General features: G+C 39.9%; 1 protein-coding gene across 3 annotated transcripts in view; it reads left to right on the top strand.

Annotated features, from left to right (window-relative positions):
- Nucleotides 1-18,154, top strand: part of LOC122324230 (retinoic acid receptor beta-like) — a 159,002-nt gene that overhangs the window by 139,096 nt on the left and 1,752 nt on the right. For all 3 annotated transcript variants that reach the window (XM_043218506.1, XM_043218504.1, XM_043218505.1), the window contains 3 exons: nucleotides 11,622-11,798; nucleotides 14,420-14,624; nucleotides 16,133-16,291. In XM_043218506.1, coding sequence (XP_043074441.1) covers nucleotides 11,622-11,798; nucleotides 14,420-14,624; nucleotides 16,133-16,291 — 541 coding nt within the window. The remainder of the gene's footprint in view (nucleotides 1-11,621; nucleotides 11,799-14,419; nucleotides 14,625-16,132; nucleotides 16,292-18,154) is intronic.

Raw genomic sequence — 18,154 nt, 5'->3', positions numbered from 1 at the left:
TGGGTAATGACATAAACACTTGTCTTTTGTTCTAAATGCTGTTGTGGCTTTTGTTGAGGATTTAATCCTCTCTGGTAAAATTCCAGTACTTTTCTATTGATTCTTATGGACGTTCTCTTTAGGATAGTTTTGTAATAAATTAGTTGAAAGTCAAAAATGTCTACTTAAATAGATTTTATCCCTGAATACATTGCTGTATAAATTGTATACAGTAAACTTATATAAATTGAGAACAAATATAATTCAGTTTTATAATTTATTAAAATGTAAATTTATTTTTCTTAATTGTCATTTGCTGCTGCTCATTTATAATTAGTAAGCTAGTTGTTAAATTTAGGTATTGGGTAGGATTAGGGATGTAGAATAAGGTATTGACTGCCTCGGGGAAGAAACTGTTCCTGTGTCTGGCTGTCCTGGTAATCAGTGCTCTGTAGCGGCGACCAGATGGCAACAGTTCGAATATGGAGTGTGCGGGATGTGAGGGGTCCAGAGTGATTTTCTTAACCCTTTTTTTTAATGTGGATAGGTACAGTTCTTGGAGAGTGGGGAGGGTTGTACCAATGATTCTCTCAGAAGTCCTGACTACCCTCTGTAGTCTTCTGAGGTCATGGTTGGTAGCTGAGCTGAACCAGACAGTTATGGAAGTGCAGAGGATGGATTGTATGATGGCCGAGTAGAACTGTTTCAGCACCTCCTGTGGCAGGTTGAACTTCCTCAGCTGACGAAGGAAGTACAATCTCTGCTGGGCCTTTTTAACAATGGAGTCGATGTGAGTGTCCCACTTCAGGTCCTGGGAGATTGTGGTGCCCAGGAACCTGAATGACTCCACTGTTACCACAGTGCTGTCCATGATGGTGAGTGGGGGGAGTGTAGGGGAGTTCCTCCTGAAGTCCACTATCATCTCCACTGTTTTGAGCGCGTTGAGCTCCAAGTTGTTCAGACTGCACCACTCAGCCAGCTCTTTGACCTCCTGTCTGTAAGCAGACTCGTCACCGTCCTGTATGAGGCCGATGACTGTGGTGTCTTCTGCAAACTGCAGGAGTTTGACAGAGGCGTCTTTAGAGGTGCAGTCATTCGTGTAGAGGGAGAAGAGCAGTGGGGAGAGGACACAACCCTGAGGGGCTCCAGTGCTGGTTGTGCAAGTGCTGGATGAGAATTTTCCCAGCCTCACTACCTGCTGTCTGTCTGTCAGGAAGCTGCTGATCCACTGACAGACGGAGGTGGGCACCGAGAGCTGGGTTAGTTTGGGGTGGAGGAGATTTGGTATGATGGTGTTGAAGGCCGAACTGAAGTCCACAAACAGGATCCTCACATAAGTCCCTGGTCTGTCTAGGTGTTGCAGAACATAATGCAGTCCCATATTGACTGCATCGTCCACTGACCTGTTTGCTCTGTACGCAAACTGCAGGGGGTCCAGTAGGGGTCCTGTAAAGTCCTTCAGATAACCCAGAACCAGTTTTTCAAATGATTTCATGACCACAGACGTTAGAGCCACGGGTCTGAAATCCTTAAGTCCATTAATTTTGGGTTTCTTTGGGATGGGGATGATGGTGGAGCGTTTGAAGCATGAAGGTACTACACACAGCTCCAATGATCTGTTGAAGATCTGAGTGAAGATGGGGGCCAGTTGGTCAGCACAGGTTTTCAGACAGGCTGGAGTCACACCGTCTGGGCCTGGTGCCTTTCTTCTTTTGTTCTTCCTGAAGACCTGGCACACGTCATCTTCGCTGAGTTGAAGGGCAGGTGTGGGGAGAGGGAGATTACAAGAGGTGAGAATGGTTCCTTTCAAACCTGCAGTAGAACTCGTTCAGGTCGTCTGCCAGTTGTTGATTTGCCACAGTGCTGGGGGGTGGTGTCTTGTAGTTGGTGATGTCTTTCAGACCTTTCCACACAGAAGCGGTGTCACTAGAGGAGAACTGGGTGCGAAGCTTTTCAGAATAATTCCTCTTCGCCACTCTGATCTCCTTTTCTAGTGTGTACTTGGCCTGCTTATACAAGGCTCTGTCCCTATCCTGCGAGCATCTTCTTTGGCTTGACGGAGCTGACTGAGTTTAGCAGTGAACCATGGTTTGTCATTGTTGTAAGTTAAATAAGTCCTGGTAGGAATACATATGTCCTCACAGAAACTAATATATGATGTTACAGTTTCTGTGAGCTCGTCCAGATCTGTGGCAGCAGCTTCAAAGACAGTCCAATCAGTGAGAGAAAAGCAGGTTTGTAAATCCCACTCTGCTTCGTTAGTCCATCTTTTTACAGTCCTAAGAACAGGTTTAGCTGATTTCAGCTTTTGCCTGTAGGTCGGTATGAGATGGACCAAACAGTGATCAGAAAGTCCCAGGGCAGCTCGTTGGACGGAGTGATAAGCATCCTTTATTGCGGTGTAGCAGTGATCCAGTATGTTATGGTCTCTGGTTGGACAGGTAACGTGCTGTCTGAATTTTGGCAGTTCACGTGAGAGGTTGGCTTTATTAAAGTCCCCGAGAATGATTAAAACAGAGTCCGGGTGTTGTTGCTCAGTCTCTGTGATCAGCTCGGCGAGTTTTTGTAAAGCCAGACTCACGTGGCGCTATGGAGGGATGTAAACACACACCAGAATAAACGAGCAAAACTCCTTGGCAAGAGTAGAAAGGCTTGCAGTTAATGAAGAGTGCTTCTACATCGGCGCAACACATCTTCTTTAACACAGTTACATCTGTACACCACCTTTCATTGATGTAAAAGCACGTCCCGCCGCCGCGCGATTTCCCCGTTAATTCTGCGACGCGATCCGCTCTAAACAGCTGAAAGCCCGGCAGACTTAATGCGCTGTCTGGAATTGCATCGTTTAGCCAGGTTTCCGTGAAACACAGAGCAGCAGAGTTTGAGAAATCCCTGTTAGTCCGGGTAAGCAGAAGAAGAGAGCGGAGGTTCGCCAGGTGAATGCTGGGCAACGGCGTTCGGAGTCCACGTTGTCTGAGTTTCACAAGCGCGCCGGCCCGTTTCCCCCGTCTGCGCGGCCTTAGGCTTTTGACCAGCACCGCTGCTCCGCTAACTACGATGTTCAACAAGACGTTGGAATAATCAAAGACCGGTGAAATATTTTGCGGAGTGGTCTGCCGAATGTTCAGCAGTTCATCCCTGGTAAAAACGATGGTGTTTGATAAACAAAAAACAGGAAAAACTAACAAAAACAACACGAGCACTTGAGAGCGAAGCACCGAGGCTGCCATTCGCGGCGCCATCTTGAAACTTATAACAAAGTTAACAACGGATTAAAATTCAGATTCAAATTTTAGGTAGGCCAAGGTAGGCCATCTCATCGTTGTTGGAGATCAGGTCCACCACGACAGTGTCGTCAGCAAATTTAATGATGGTGGTGGAGTTTGTAGTGGCCACACAGTCATGTGTGTACAGCGAGTACAGCAGGGGGCTCAGAACACAACCCTGAGGGGCTCCAGTGCTGAGAGTGAGGGAGGATGAGGTGTGTTTTCCCATCCGTACGGCTTGTGGTCTGTCGGTCAGGAAGTTGGTGATCCAGTGACGCAGGGATTCCTGAGTCCCAGGACCTCCAACTTCGAGGTGAGTGTGGAGGGAACTATGGTGTTGAACGCTGAACTATAGTCCACGAACAGCATTTTCACATAGTTCCCTTTTCTAAAATACAGGTGGCTCGTGGTTGTGTGGAGGAGGTGTGTGATGGCATCCTCCGTAGACCGGTTCTGGCGGTAGGCGAACTGTAGTGGGTCGAGTGTGTCCGGTAGTGATGCAGTGATGAAGTCTCTGACGAGTCTCTCGAAGCACTTCATCACTACCGACGTCAGAGTTACAGAGCGGTAATCATTCAGGTGGAAGTTGGGTGGCAGCTTCTTTGCTAAAAAAACATAATGGAACGCCAAGTACTGGACTTAAGTACTTTCTGGTTCTGGACTTTCGAACTGAGTTGGTGCAAGTAATACAGAGAGAATTCTCTCACGCCCCAGTGGTTTGCCTTGGATGGCGGTCACAGCAAATTCAGTACCAATGTGTTCTGTGATAGGGTTTGTTGCTGTGACATCTTCCGGGTTCATGTTAAAGTTGCGCTCGGATCTTTCACACAACACAGGGAATGGACTAGAGACGGGAATATCAGTTTTATTATTTTCAGGCTGTCGTCGTCAAAACTGTCATCTTCAATACATTTCGTTTCATCAAGCTAAATTGCTCACTAAAAACACAATCATCACATTTTCAGGCTATTTCAAGTGATATTTTGACATGACACAAAGTGGTGATATCTTAAGTGGGGGTGTTGTTTACCTTACAATTAGTCAGCAACTGCATTTTCTCAAAAACTAAAGGTGTTTATTGCACAGAATTCAGACCTCCGGCCATATGTCTTGGACACTAGGGTGAAGAGAAGGGCGGAGCTGTCAACTGATCACCATGTGGTGTTGAGTTGGATCTGTTGGCAGGGGAGGAAGCAGGACAGACAGCAGGCCCAAACGTACAGATCTGTTTGGAACATTTGACAGAGCCTCCTGTGAGGGAAGTCTTCAACTCCTACCTCCGGCAGAGTTTTGACCAGATTCAGAGGAAGGAGACATTGAGTCCAAGTGAACTGTGTTTGAACCTGAGTGAACTGTGTTTGAACCATGTTCTTTGCCTCCATTGTCATTGAATGGCCTATCACTGTATACAGTCAGGGTGGGAATATGCTGACTTCTACTGGGGAAATTGTTGGGCGGTGGAAGGAAAACTTTGAGGAGCTCCTCAATCCTGTCAATGCGCCTTCCACTGAGGAAGCAGAGGCCGGGGGCCCAGAGGAGGCCGACATTGAGGTAGTTAAGAAGCTGCTTGATGGCAAGGCACCAGGGATGGAAGAGATTCACCCTGAGTACCTCAGGGTTCTGGATGTTGTGGGGCTGTCTAGGCTAGGAGAGGAGAATCCATACGATAGTCGAACCACAGATCCAGGAGGAACAATGCAGCTTTCGTCCTGGTCGTGAAAAACTCGACCAGTTCTATACCCTCTGCAGGGTACTATAGGATTCATGGGAGTTTGTCCAACCAGTCCACATGTGCTTTGTGGATTTGGAGACGGCATTTGACTGTGTCCCTTGCTGTGTCCTGTGGGGGGTGTTCTGGGAGTATGGGGTTTGGAGCCTTTGCTAAGGGCTGTCCAGTCACTGTATGATTGGAGCAGGAGCTTTGTCTGCATAGCCAGCAGTAAGTCAGATTTGTTGCTGGTGCATGTTGGACTCCAGCAGGGCTGCCTTTTGTCACTGGTCCTGTTCATGTTTTTAGCTCTCCACCTATTGTCCTTTCCCAACATCACCAATGAGGTAGTCTCTAATTGGTAAGCTCTCCTTAACACCACTGCCCCCAAATATGCAAGGCATATTTGTTCAATGCTATCTGAAAAAGCCTCTTTAGGAAGGTGATCAATGACATTTGTAATGATGCAGGTCCACTGACGAATCTTAAACCCACCACTGTTAAGAAGACCATGCAACCAACTGTTTGGCATCATCTAAAAATTTAAGCTCTTGAGGCAGTTGTCTACGTAAAAGTTCTGTTCAACTGTTGATCTGAGGATGTCATCTGGTTTTGTGTTGTCTGAAGCATGGCCCTGTACAGCATAGATGGCTCAGCAAGGGCTGCAGGTTGTGCCAAAGGACAGTACTTGTCAGTCATAAATTTATATCTCCACTTACTGTGATAGTATGCTCCCTAAAACCCAACAGCAGTCCCAAAAGGGAAGGGTCCAGTAAGGAGATAGTGGTTCAGATTTTGACCCATTTGTTCAAAAGAGCAATTGAACACCACACAATCATTATTCTGAACCATGTGGTGGGGAATAAACCATGATTCTCCTCCAGTGGTCACCGAGTTCATGGTGAGCTTAACTACATAACCAGAATTCTCTAGTTTCTTGATCTCTTCATTGTATGTAGCTGCCATTGAGGGACCTTAGTTTGTCGCTCTGTGTTCCTCAAGTCGGGCATGACAGAATCCTTAGTGGCATGGAAGTAATACCAGCTTTCCTTTAGCAGCGATGTTGCATAACAGTTTACTTCAACTACCATGACTCTGGTGGTTCTGGTTTATAACAAGTCCAGAAGAGTTTTTCCATTTGAGGGTTGACAAATATATGCAAGCATTGCTGAGGTTGGAGCTGTGGCCTTGTAATGTCCAACCTAGTTTGGTTCTGATTGCTGCCCGACCTCCAGGGGGTCCGAGATGAACAGGCTCAATGGGTGTAATCAGGTGGGGATAATCTGCTCCTATTAGAAGAAGGGGATGTGCTTTGTGAATGGGCTGCAGCATTGCTGGAGCATTGCAATGGGGTAGGAGTGCTCAGCCTGACTTTTTTGCTAAGTGTGACCGACCACATTTCCAGCAATGTTGGTTGTCTTTTATCCATTTCATCATCTCATCTTTACTGAATTCCTGGAAGGTGGTGTACTAACTTAGGAAGTGTTTTGTACTGTCACAGAATGGGCACAACAGCCTATTCTGTTCAGGTTTCTGGACTGGGTTGAACTGCTTTGAGCCTGACATTACCTGTGTAGCTGTGTCAGGGGTTTGATCACCTCCATGAAGAACGGTGGCAAGTCTGGACATTACTACTGAGACTGATCTTGGTGGCACCATTCTACATCTCTGCTCCATTCTTTGAGTCAGGTTCTCAATGTCTTGGCACCAGGATTCAAACTTGAGCCACTCTACTAAATCAATCAAAGTGTAGACTGCCCCAGACTTATTGGGAATGTATGAATGGGGAATGTAAAGGAGCATCCATAACTGCTGCTATTTTAGTTAAGGCAAGGTCTTCCAAATCTGTCAGTAAAAGCAGTCATAGTGTCTGTGTATGGCCTAAGAGCAAATTGCGCTACCCTCTGTAGAAAGTCTCTGGACAGGCACTGGTCTGAGGCTGCCCCCTGGGAGAAGAATATGGAACATGGGCAGTAGCTGGCTGTAGCCTTGACTTGAGGGCATATAGGTCTGCACCTAGCTTAAAGAAACTATCCTCGAGTGGAGTAGGTTGTGGAATGTAGGGCACTGAACTTGGTGTTGCTGCCTCAGTTGGTCTTGCTGTGGTTGAGGTGCTTGTGAGGCTTTCTGCTGCTGTATTAAATTCTGCATATCTATGTGAAGGTTCTGTAACTGCCTAATTTCCTCCTTAATTACCATCTCAGCTTTACGTAGTTGGACATTCTCCCTTTTCAGATCTTGAACCTCCAACCTGTGTCTAACAGATGTGAATAAAGACTCATCCTCTTGCAGAAAATGCTCCCTCTCTCCATCACTTTCATAGTGCATTTTATTGGACCACTGTCTATTGGTTGTCTGTTAGCACAATAATATAGAGTACACATGGCTCCAGCTGCTGCTTCAATACAGTAACTATGTAAACTTGGAGAGGGAAATTCACTTTGAACAGAGTGTGGCTCCTCTTCTTTCACATGTGAATGCTGCATGGGGCTGCTTATAACTGGTTTAGTTGGTTGAATAGAATATTGTACTTCATAGTCTCTAAGGCTGGGTTGTGCATCGTGGGCTCACACTATTAAAGGGAGGTTGTTCTGACATCCTATCTCTGTGGTAAGCACACTTCTGGCTCAAAGGAATATAAGAAAGTTTGAACTCTATGTGCTGATTAGTAAAAACATGGCAAAGGATTTAAGATCTTTACTATTGTAAGGATTGGAGTAGTCTGAAATAAACAAATACATATTACAACAATATTATTGCAACATACATGGTATTATACATCTAATACAATTCTTAGTTAACTGCAATACTTAATTTGCTCTTGTATAACATGTATAACGGGGATTTACAATTCTCATGTGCTGAGTCATCATCGTATATGAACAGGATTAAAAAGAATATGATCAAATGATTTCAGTCATTGCAATAATTTTTATATGTATAGCGCTTTTAACAACACAGATTGTATCAAGCACTGAACAGTATCAAATAGAAGAATACAATGATAGGGATGTATAATGACGAGATTGAACAATTTGTTATTAAATGCAGAGACAGCCTCTGTAATCAATTTGACAATAATCGCTAGAAACAAACAAAGCAAGCCAGAGGTGACAGCGGCAAGGAACCAAAACTCCATCCATACTGAATGAAGAAACAAAAAACTTGGGAGAAACCAGGCTCAGTTGGGGCCAGTTCTCCTCTGACCGGACGCCCAGCACTTAACGTCCAGTTCCATTTTTAAACGCCGCTGTGTCAGATAGTGTAAATGACTTATTGTGTGTGTGTGTGTGTGCATCAGGATCTGGTGATCTGTCCACGGGGCTCATCTAGGTGTTCTAGTCTCTGATGAATATAATCTCTGGGTGCTGATCCACCATCTAATCTGGATACAAACTGCGAAACAGAATAAGAAAGAAACAAGACTAATATTACCATAGATGCCATTCTTTTTACAATGTCACAAATACATTGTGTTTTATGAGGAGTTTTAAGATTTTAAGATTTTTAAAATTAATTAAAATAATTCAGAAAGGCCGGAGTCACACCGTCTGTGCCTGGTGCCTTTCCTCTTTTGTTTTTTCTGAATACCTGGCACACGTCATCTTGTTGAGAGGGGGACTGCAGGAGGTGAGAATGATGTCTTTTCAAACCTGCAGTAAAACTAGTTCAGGTCATCTGCCAGTTGTTAATTTGCCACAGTGCTGGGGGATGGTGTCTTGTAGTTATTGATGTCTTTCAGACCTTTCCACACAGAAGCAGTGTCACTAGAGGAGAACTGAATCAGAAGCTTTTCAGAATAATTCCTCTTTGCCACTCTAATCTCCTTTTTCAGTGTGTATTTGGCCCGTTTATACAGTTATAATTATGTTTTCTCTTTGTTGCCACAGTTTTGGAAGTACCTTTTTTTGTTCTAAAGAAGGGGCTGTGCCAGTACATTTGTCCATATAGTGCGTGGTACTGCTGTTATAAAATTAGAAGCACATAATTGCCTAAAATAACATGAAATGAACACTAAGATTTGTGCTCATGGAAATTACCAAAGTAGTCAAACCTGTTTATCAGAAGGAGGTGTCCATATACTTTGACAATATAGTGTATGTTTTTTCAGGCATTCTTGAGATTAACACCTGCCATCCCTCAAATTGCAGGTGGATTTCAGCAGTGATGTCTAACACAGTCACTCCCACTGGCCACTTTGAAGGACTGAAATTTACAATGTTAATGTTTGTCCGGGACAAGTGTTTTTTTAAAGGTGCAAGTGAAAGAACAATCCAAACAACTGAACACAGCTGCACACAGATGAACGTATTGTGGTAAAAATATAGTTTTTTATATTTATAACATAAAATATAACATAAAACAACCTGGGAAATCAATTTAAGTAAACGTTTTAGTATGCAGAAACCATAAATTATAAATTTCCCAGAAGCAAAATTAAAAAAAAAACACACACAAAGTTAATGTCAAACCCTGCGTATGTTAGCTTAGGAAGGCATTTTTGCTGGCATGATTTTCTGTCATTTTGCATTGATAAAAGCTAAAGATGTTTATATCTTTCCTTGTACTCCCAAAAAAGCACAGCTATGCCATGCTTAACAGTGATGTTTGCCTGAACAGCAGCGAGGAGTGTTTAAACATGGCTTTAATCTGGATCAGGGCTAATTATCCTCGCTCTCAGCCTGAGAGAAGTTCCTCATTATTGCACACGATTGGTTCCCGACATGCTTTTATTAAGCAACAGAAAAGAAGCCGCACTCTCTCAGATTAGGTTAAAGCTCCAATTATGCCGTAAAATATTCAAATCTCGTCCTTCAGTGATTGAGGAGTTCACAGGCGGGTGAGAGAGATATAGCTGCACTTCTGTCCTAAAATGAATAATGCTTTATTGACAGTGATGGTTATGAGAATTGACCCTGGCAGCTTTAAAGATCAAATAAAACAGTGCTGATATGTGGCCTTCGGTTCAAGGAGGTGGTTTGGAGATGACTGGATATTAGCTGCATAGGCAGCATGTGCTATTTTACATCATTGTTAGCACTGTTTGCATGATCGATGCCGCTGTGCTCGTTCTAACATCGCCAGCTTATTTTCTAATGTCACAAGTTGTCTAATTTGTTAGGATAAATGTAGCTAAATGAAATTAGAATTCCCTAGCCACTTCCTTGTTTGGCTCTATTGAATTATGACCTTGTGGTAATTGACTGAGATTGGAAGGGAAATCAAACAGTGTCGTCTTTGCCCCGGGGAGGAAGAAGACAAGTAGGTTTAATATCAAAGTCTGCCCGCTTGTCTTTCTGCGGTTAGTTTGCCAATCATTGGTGAGGTCTCTCAGCGAAATGTGCCGCCACTTTCTTAGAGTGATTTAATGGTAGCTGTGATGTGCTTCTCTCTGAAGCAGAGATCATATTTACTGATCTGAGCCCGAGACAATAGATGCACGCAGAGCATCCCACAGCCTGCGGCTTTCAGTCCAGAGCACAGGAAACCATTCCCTTTGATGAATAAGGCTAGTGACAGAATTGAACCTGGGGCTAGCGGGAATGATCCTGCCTATTTCTTTTTGGGATATCTCAGAACTGACAGAAAGTGATACTTTTTAACATCATATGAGTTTTCAAATGTATTTAGAATGCTAGTAATTTGTGCAATTTAATATGCCACGTGGTCAGCATTTTGATAATATGTTAGGTTGAATCTCACAAATATTTCATGGTAAAATTAAAGGAAGAAAAGCCAGTGAAAATAATATAATATAATATAATAAATAAATATAAATATATATATAAAAAAATTATATATGTATTATTTTAGATATATTTAAAATATGCTTCAAAAGCACTTTGGTTGTATAGCAATAGGAAAATAAAAGGGCTATATTAATGCCTAATTCATTAATATTTTTATAAATGTAAATTTTTATTGAAAAATACATTTTTCAACAAAATACATTCACATATGTGGCATTTGAATGTCTGTAATATGCATGAGCATTTCAATAAAATTCAATTAAAATATTCCTCACAAACTTGCATTTACTCTAAATGTAGCCTAATATAAGATTGTAAAAGCAGTTTATTGCCCCTGAATCACATTTTGTAATGGGATGGGATAATGACATGGGATAAAAAAAATTAACAAAATATTTTGTTTTCACAAATATATTTACTTGAGCTTCAATGTATCGTGTGTATTTTATTGCAGCATGGGACGTTTCTCAACACAGTTCTTTTTATTGTAATTTAATGAAATGTTTTTTTCTCTCTCTGCTGTAACAATTGTAAATAATAATAACGTTGAAAACAATAAGTGTTTAAGTGCTCAAATAGAATTCAAGAGCGTTATTCCTCTGTCTCTCTTTCTGTTGATGTTACTGCTGTGTGAACATGGGAGGTCTGATCTGAGGCAGATGGGCTGTTTAATGTAAACTCTTGGAAAACAAACACATTAGCATCAGCTGCTCTCAAAGCAGACGCTCCTCAGAGTCAGTTGTGCTTCACTCATTCTGTAACTTACGTTAGAGTATAGAGTTTTTGTTTAGTATTTTAGATCTTGGACAAAGATACTTAAAATCACAACCCATAAACATATGTGTTGAAGAGATTCATGTTTAGACAAAAGACTTTTGTTTTAACAGTATTTTGTGTGTCTGTGTGTGTCGTCTGCAGAACTCCAGTGCGGATCACCGCGTGCGTCTGGATCTGGGTCTCTGGGACAAGTTCAGTGAACTGGCCACTAAGTGCATTATTAAAATCGTGGAGTTTGCCAAACGAGTTCCTGGTTTCACTGGACTCACTATCGCTGATCAGATCACACTGCTCAAAGCCGCCTGCCTCGACATATTGGTATGTGCATGTGAACCACACAGTTTTATTTGCAACTTAAAACAGCATAAAGCTGATTTTGACAGTTGTTTTCTGTCATTTGTAATTAATATTGAATACTATATTTACATTTTAAGTGTGTTATTCACATTAAGCCATTTCATAAAAATAAATGTAATAAAAAAAATGTGTAACAGGGTTCAAGCTTAAGATCTAGCTTAATTTAAGCTGTCACTCAGCCGGGGCTTGGTAGTTTGAAGGCTTTAATATACTAATAAACTTTTCTTTAATTACCTACTGTAAAAAAAAAAATTTTCTTGAATGATTGAACTTAATGAATACAATAAACACCTACATTTTTTCCCTATCATAGTAAAGAAAGGACTTCAATAAATGTTTTGTACTGTTGTAAAGGTGGACATTTTTCAACGCAGGGTTTCTCAACTACTTGGCATTTTCTGTCTTGAGTACAAATGACTAATTAAAACTGCATATTTCCAATGCTTAAGACAACAGTGACCTCTATCGTCAAGTCTTGTTTAACACTGCATCTTCAGGCTTATCTAAAATGGCCATAAGAGGCTTATGTCATTGATTTACCTGTCCAATCATAGATTTTTTTGCAGACTCTATTCACCTATCATTGCTTCATTCGTCCTTTTTTGAATGAAAGCATGCAGTCAGAAACTATTTCTACTTCAGCAACATACTGCTAGTAAAACTCAACAGGCTATATTAAGTTTTACTGTTACACCTTGAAATCGCAATCCTTTTTCAATAGATGATTGTGATGCAGATTCACTTAGTTTAAAACAATCAGGATTTACTTCAGTTACTGCAATGAAAACAAAAAGCAGGAATAGACTGAAATGCTTAAACTATTAATTGGCGTGTATTGAAAATAATGGGTTGCTGTAGCCATAGATCTGACTTATCTAATGAATATTTAACAAGAGCTGAACGAGTCTTGTGAAGAGTTTGCCATCATTTGTTGACTTGTAAGATTAGTTTAAATGAATGAGTGAGGTCTTTTTGATTAGCTGTTTTCTGTAATTCATAAATGAAAGCTATAGTTTGAGCTCAGATCATGTTTCTTATAGGCTTGTTGATGCAGGGTCAGTCCGCTCGTGTTTTGTCCTGTAATAACATGATGTGCGGTGGAATTTCAGCTCTTGTTTTCTCATTTAACTGCCATGGTTGCACTATGCTTTGTATTTACTGGGTAGAGTTCCAGACATTTCTTTGTTTGTTGTTTGTGAGAGATCCGAGTTTGTTGTTTGAGAGCCGAGTTGTCTTTTCTGCAGTAATGAGAAAGAACGAGAGCAGTCAACACTCGGCAAGCAAGACATGATAGAGACAACAATGGAGAGAGAGAAAATAGATAGACCAACAACGGAATGATAGACCTTCATCTAACACAAAGAATTAGTCCACATATTTGTCATGGAAAACAGGATTTTCTTGAAACATATTGCTCACATACTCACATACACACACTGCTGTTTTGCCTTCCTTGTCTCTCGTATCATTCACACCATCTCACACAATACACAACATACGCTAAATAATTCCAACTAAATATTTCCTGTGCTGTTTTATTTATTTATTAGATAACCATGTAATAATTGTTGTGGAAATTAAACAGACTGAACAAATGTGTGTATGAATTGTTTTATAAACGTTTTTGGTGCGGAAAACCTTGACTGACATTATATGTGAACGTCAGTGAAAAACAAACCAAAACTGTATGACCCCTTTAAAGACAGCGAAGTCTTTCTTATACTTTTTCTGTCTATCTCAAACGCACACTGTTTCCAGCTCCAAAGGTCAGAGTGTGTGTCCTGTGTGATAGCAACTCACCGTTATGTTATATAGTTTGTGTTGAGGAGGAGGATCAAACGAGCCTCTGTGTGTGTGTGTAGTGTGTGTGTGTGTGTGTGTGTGTGTGTAGTGTATAGAGAGAAAGCAGCCTGCTGTCAGCTGCAGTCATGTTTTATTCCGTTTCATCTACTTGACAGTGCCGCCAATCACTGTCAGCAAGCCACAGTTTGTGCTGTGAAACCACACACACACACACACACACACACACACACACACCATATACACTCTCATTATACATACACACAAATGCAGAAGTAAATTGTATTGCTGGGGTGTTGTTGTCTCACAGCCAAGGGGATGATTTAATGGAGTTCTCTTATGTTTCTTGTAACGATCAGCTATGTTCTCGCACAGTTACTTAAGAAAAATAAAAAGTTCATACTTTTGGCATTGATGATAATGTGAGCTTGTCATGAATTACTTGTAAGCGCTGACATGCATCTGTTTTAAATAGTAAACTTGATAATTCACCATTAAAATGTATTTAAGCAGCACAAAGTCAGTTTTATAAAGCAAATGAAGTGAATTACTCACATACGGACATATGTTTTTTCATCTGCTAACACACATTTTCAAATCTGGCTCTTATTTTTTCCTAAATTATACACAAGAGTTATACACAAAATTATACACAAAATGCAAAATGCCTCACATCACTTCCCTTGTTTTCAGTTTACAGTTTTGTCTAAATCATTTGTCATACAAAGAAGTGAAGCTGATGGTTGATCTGTTGTTAAAATGATCTGATGCTTGCTCTCTAGATACTGCGTATCTGCACACGTTACACCCCAGACCAGGACACAATGACGTTCTCTGACGGTCTCACGCTAAACCGCACACAGATGCACAACGCTGGCTTCGGCCCGCTCACAGACCTGGTGTTCACCTTCGCCAACCAGCTCCTGCCCATCGAGATGGACGACACGGAGACGGGACTGCTGTCTGCCATCTGCCTCATCTCCGGAGGTGATGCTCCTGCACACACTGTCACAATTATCAGTATATTGACCTCAACAGATTTTGGTGATGCTGTCACCCATTTTATATGTCATCATGTTTGTAGTCACAAGGTGCTAGTTCAAACGCAAAAAAATTAATATGGGATCTGTGCCTTCAGACATCTGACTGCTAAGTAGAGATTGTGTTTTTCAGTAATAGTGTGCACCCCAATTTAAAGAGAAAAGAAGATCAGGGAAAAAATCTGTAGATGGAAAAATCTCCAAACAAGTTTTTTTTTCTTCTTGTTACCTTGCTATTTTTGTCAGACATTTTTTATGAATTGTTTATTCAAGAAAAACAACAACAAAAAGAAAAACCTTTTTCCTATGAAGTGTCATTTTTAATGTTTATAGGGAATCACATCCTTAAAGCTCAGTTTAAATTATTGAATAATATGGACCATATTCACAAAATATTTTATCTTATGACTAAGGGTTCTCCTAAATAGCAGCAAAAGTTCTTAGGTAAGAGTTTCCTCTTAAAACCTGCTGAGAGCAACTTTTACTGAGGAACTATAGAAGAAGCTAAGAGAAAGGGTGGCGTTGAGCTCATTGCTTTGGATAATGTCATAGCTTATAGATGTTTTTTTTATTATTTCTCGTCACAGTTGGGTTAACCTAGAGAGCAGTGAATAACAGCTCTATCTCTCTGCATTCCCATTTGCTCAAATAGCAACTGAGAGAATGATGCATTTAATATACCTCAGGCTAGTCATCATTGTCCACAGTTCGACAGTTCACCAGAGAAATTAAGTTATACTCAAGTGATGTCTTAATTATTTAATGTATGTTTAAATAAATAATTTAGGAAACAAGTTATGACAGCCACCGTGAAAATTAATATATTTCAACAACAAATAAAAACTGCATAATTTAGAAGTTAATTTAAAAACTGCATTATGTGCAATTCACATGTTTGCATGTGTGTGCTTTTTAATTGTAACCTTATTGTAAATAAAGTGCAGTTTGTTTTTTGGGTTTTTTTTGTTGGTCCCACTTTATATTAGGTGGCCTTAACTATTACTTACATTTAAATTAATAATTTGGTACAGCAGACTTTTTGTGTACATACATGTTTTTACATTGTACTTATATTTTTATAAATATCTGTGTAAATAGATCTGTATTAAATCTTACACCTTACTCCCTAATCTTGCTTGTATCTCACCTCAATAGCAGCAAAAGTATTTTGTACTAAGTACATAGCAGGTAAGGCCACCTAATATAAAGTGTGACCTATTTTTTCCCCTACTCTACAAAAACCATACGGATCCGTGACGTCAAAACTATCAGAAAATGATCAGTCAGTGACTTGAGTGGAGTTAAAACACTGCCCTCCTGTGGTTGTGGGAGTTTGTTCATCGATTAGAGGGTTCATATTCTGTTCAACAGCACTCTGAGGGATGCACAGCTTGTGATATTGTATTAATTTATAATGTCTCTGATCATATGCTGCATCTCTGGCTGTCTCTGTAGATCGCCAGGATTTGGAAGAGCCTTCAAAAGTAGACCAGCTCCAGGAACCCCTGCTAGAGGCTCTGAAAATCTACGTGCGAAAGCGGAGACCCAGCAAGCCTCATATGTTCCCCAAGACCCTGATGAAGATCACAGACCTGCGCAGTATCAGTGCTAAAGGTCAGAATGCTGATTCTTCAATAGGTCAACACTGAGGTGTAGTATCTTGGTGTAGGATCTTCAGTGACTGCTGAAAGTACTATAACTGGCATAGACTTTAAATGACCAGCATCTCTCGAATCCTAACATATGTTTAATATAATACAGGTTAATGAGTGATTAAAAATGGGGTGATTCGTAATCCCTGAGCCCCAGTCTTAAATATGTTAGTATTGTAAGCAGTTGTTTCCAGTGATGGAGACTAACTAGTTACATGTAATGTAATTGTGTAATTTAATTACAAAGTAAATGTAATTACTTATGAAATGTTAATGAACACAAACACATACAGATTTAATATATTTCTTTAATAAATTGCTGTGAAATATGAGAAACCAGTGTTACAGGAGTTTAGGGCACATATTTTGATAACTCCTTTTTATGTTATTATATTAGATGTATATTTAGGTTTATATTAGGTTTATTTTAATGCTTTTATTTATTTATTTAAGATTAACTGTTTTTATTTAAGTCATTGTTTTCTGTCGTGGTTATGCAACGATTTGATAGTGGGAAAAAAAGAGTGATTAAAATGTCTTGTTTTGGTTTTAAATCTGAAATTTAACCTAAATTAAAATTACAATAACAATTTCAAATAAAAAAGAGGTACTAAGTTAATCAGTTTCATTAATAAAGTAACTGAAATATTTACACTACTTATTACATTTTAAATAGGTTAACTTGTAATCTGTAACCTATTACAACCAACACTGGTTGTTTCTGAGCCTAAAGTACTATATTATTTCACAATTAGTTCACATTTCATTTGCATATACGTTTTGGGGTGCCTTGCAATAATATAATAACGGTTAATGATATTTTTTATCTTTAAAAAATATTATCCAGCATCATTCATATTTCCAGTCGTTTTGCATTCTAAATATATCATAGTTGAAAATACTGATTTTTATTTACATTTCTCCATGTGGCAGTTACAATTTCATAATCTTTTTTTTTTTCAAGCAAGTGTAACTGTAAACATAATTATTTAATGAAAAAGACTGATACTGTGTCTGATTTCAAAATCTTCACCCCCCAGAGTCAGCCGCAGGATAATTAATTCCAGAATAGTAGCCATCATAAAATATTTTTATTCTTTCTGAAGCTTGTTCCTTCTTTCTAATTCTTTATTGTTTTTCTCTAATCTTTATTTGACCCTCTAATTCTAGTAACCTGTCCTCCAACAAAAAACGACCCTAGTGTAGTCCGTTGTCATTAAATGACTTATAATTGTCATTGCCAGTCAAAATGCATGTTTTTGTTTAAATGCAGTGTCTCACTTCAATTAAAACATATTTTGATGGGTGTAATTTGTATGAATAACCACATCTAACTCAACACCTACACCTACCTGTTGCAAAAATCCTGCAAAATCATAAATTATAGCATATTTATGTATTATAAGCATATGTGTTCTCAGGTTTCAATACCATAAGTGCACGATCAAGTCTCATAAGAGCACGACATTGCATTGTATTGTAGTGTACGCTTTGGTTGGGTTATATTTCAGGGATTTGTGTAAACGACCTAAACAGACGTATGGGTTGGAGTTTAAAAACAACACTTTCTATGAAACCCGTATTTGTATTATAAGGGTATTGCTAATTATAATCAATGCATAATGTATTATAAATAACAAAAACATAAACTCACCTCCTCCTCAAAACGACTCATTGTCTCTCTAAAGCGAAGGCGTGACATTTTAGACAGCTTTTGATAAGTAACTCTGCAAATACATGTCAACTAGCCTTCAAAAGAGTATTAGTAGTGTGTCTGCTAAATATAAGATAACACTGTATTTTGATGGTTCCTTAACAGACTTAC

This window comes from Puntigrus tetrazona, chromosome 19 (assembly GCF_018831695.1).
Source record: "Puntigrus tetrazona isolate hp1 chromosome 19, ASM1883169v1, whole genome shotgun sequence".
NCBI classification, from domain to species: Eukaryota; Metazoa; Chordata; class Actinopteri; order Cypriniformes; family Cyprinidae; genus Puntigrus; species Puntigrus tetrazona.
Note: the sequence above shows the minus strand (reverse complement) of the source record. Positions and strands in the feature narration are given on the sequence as shown.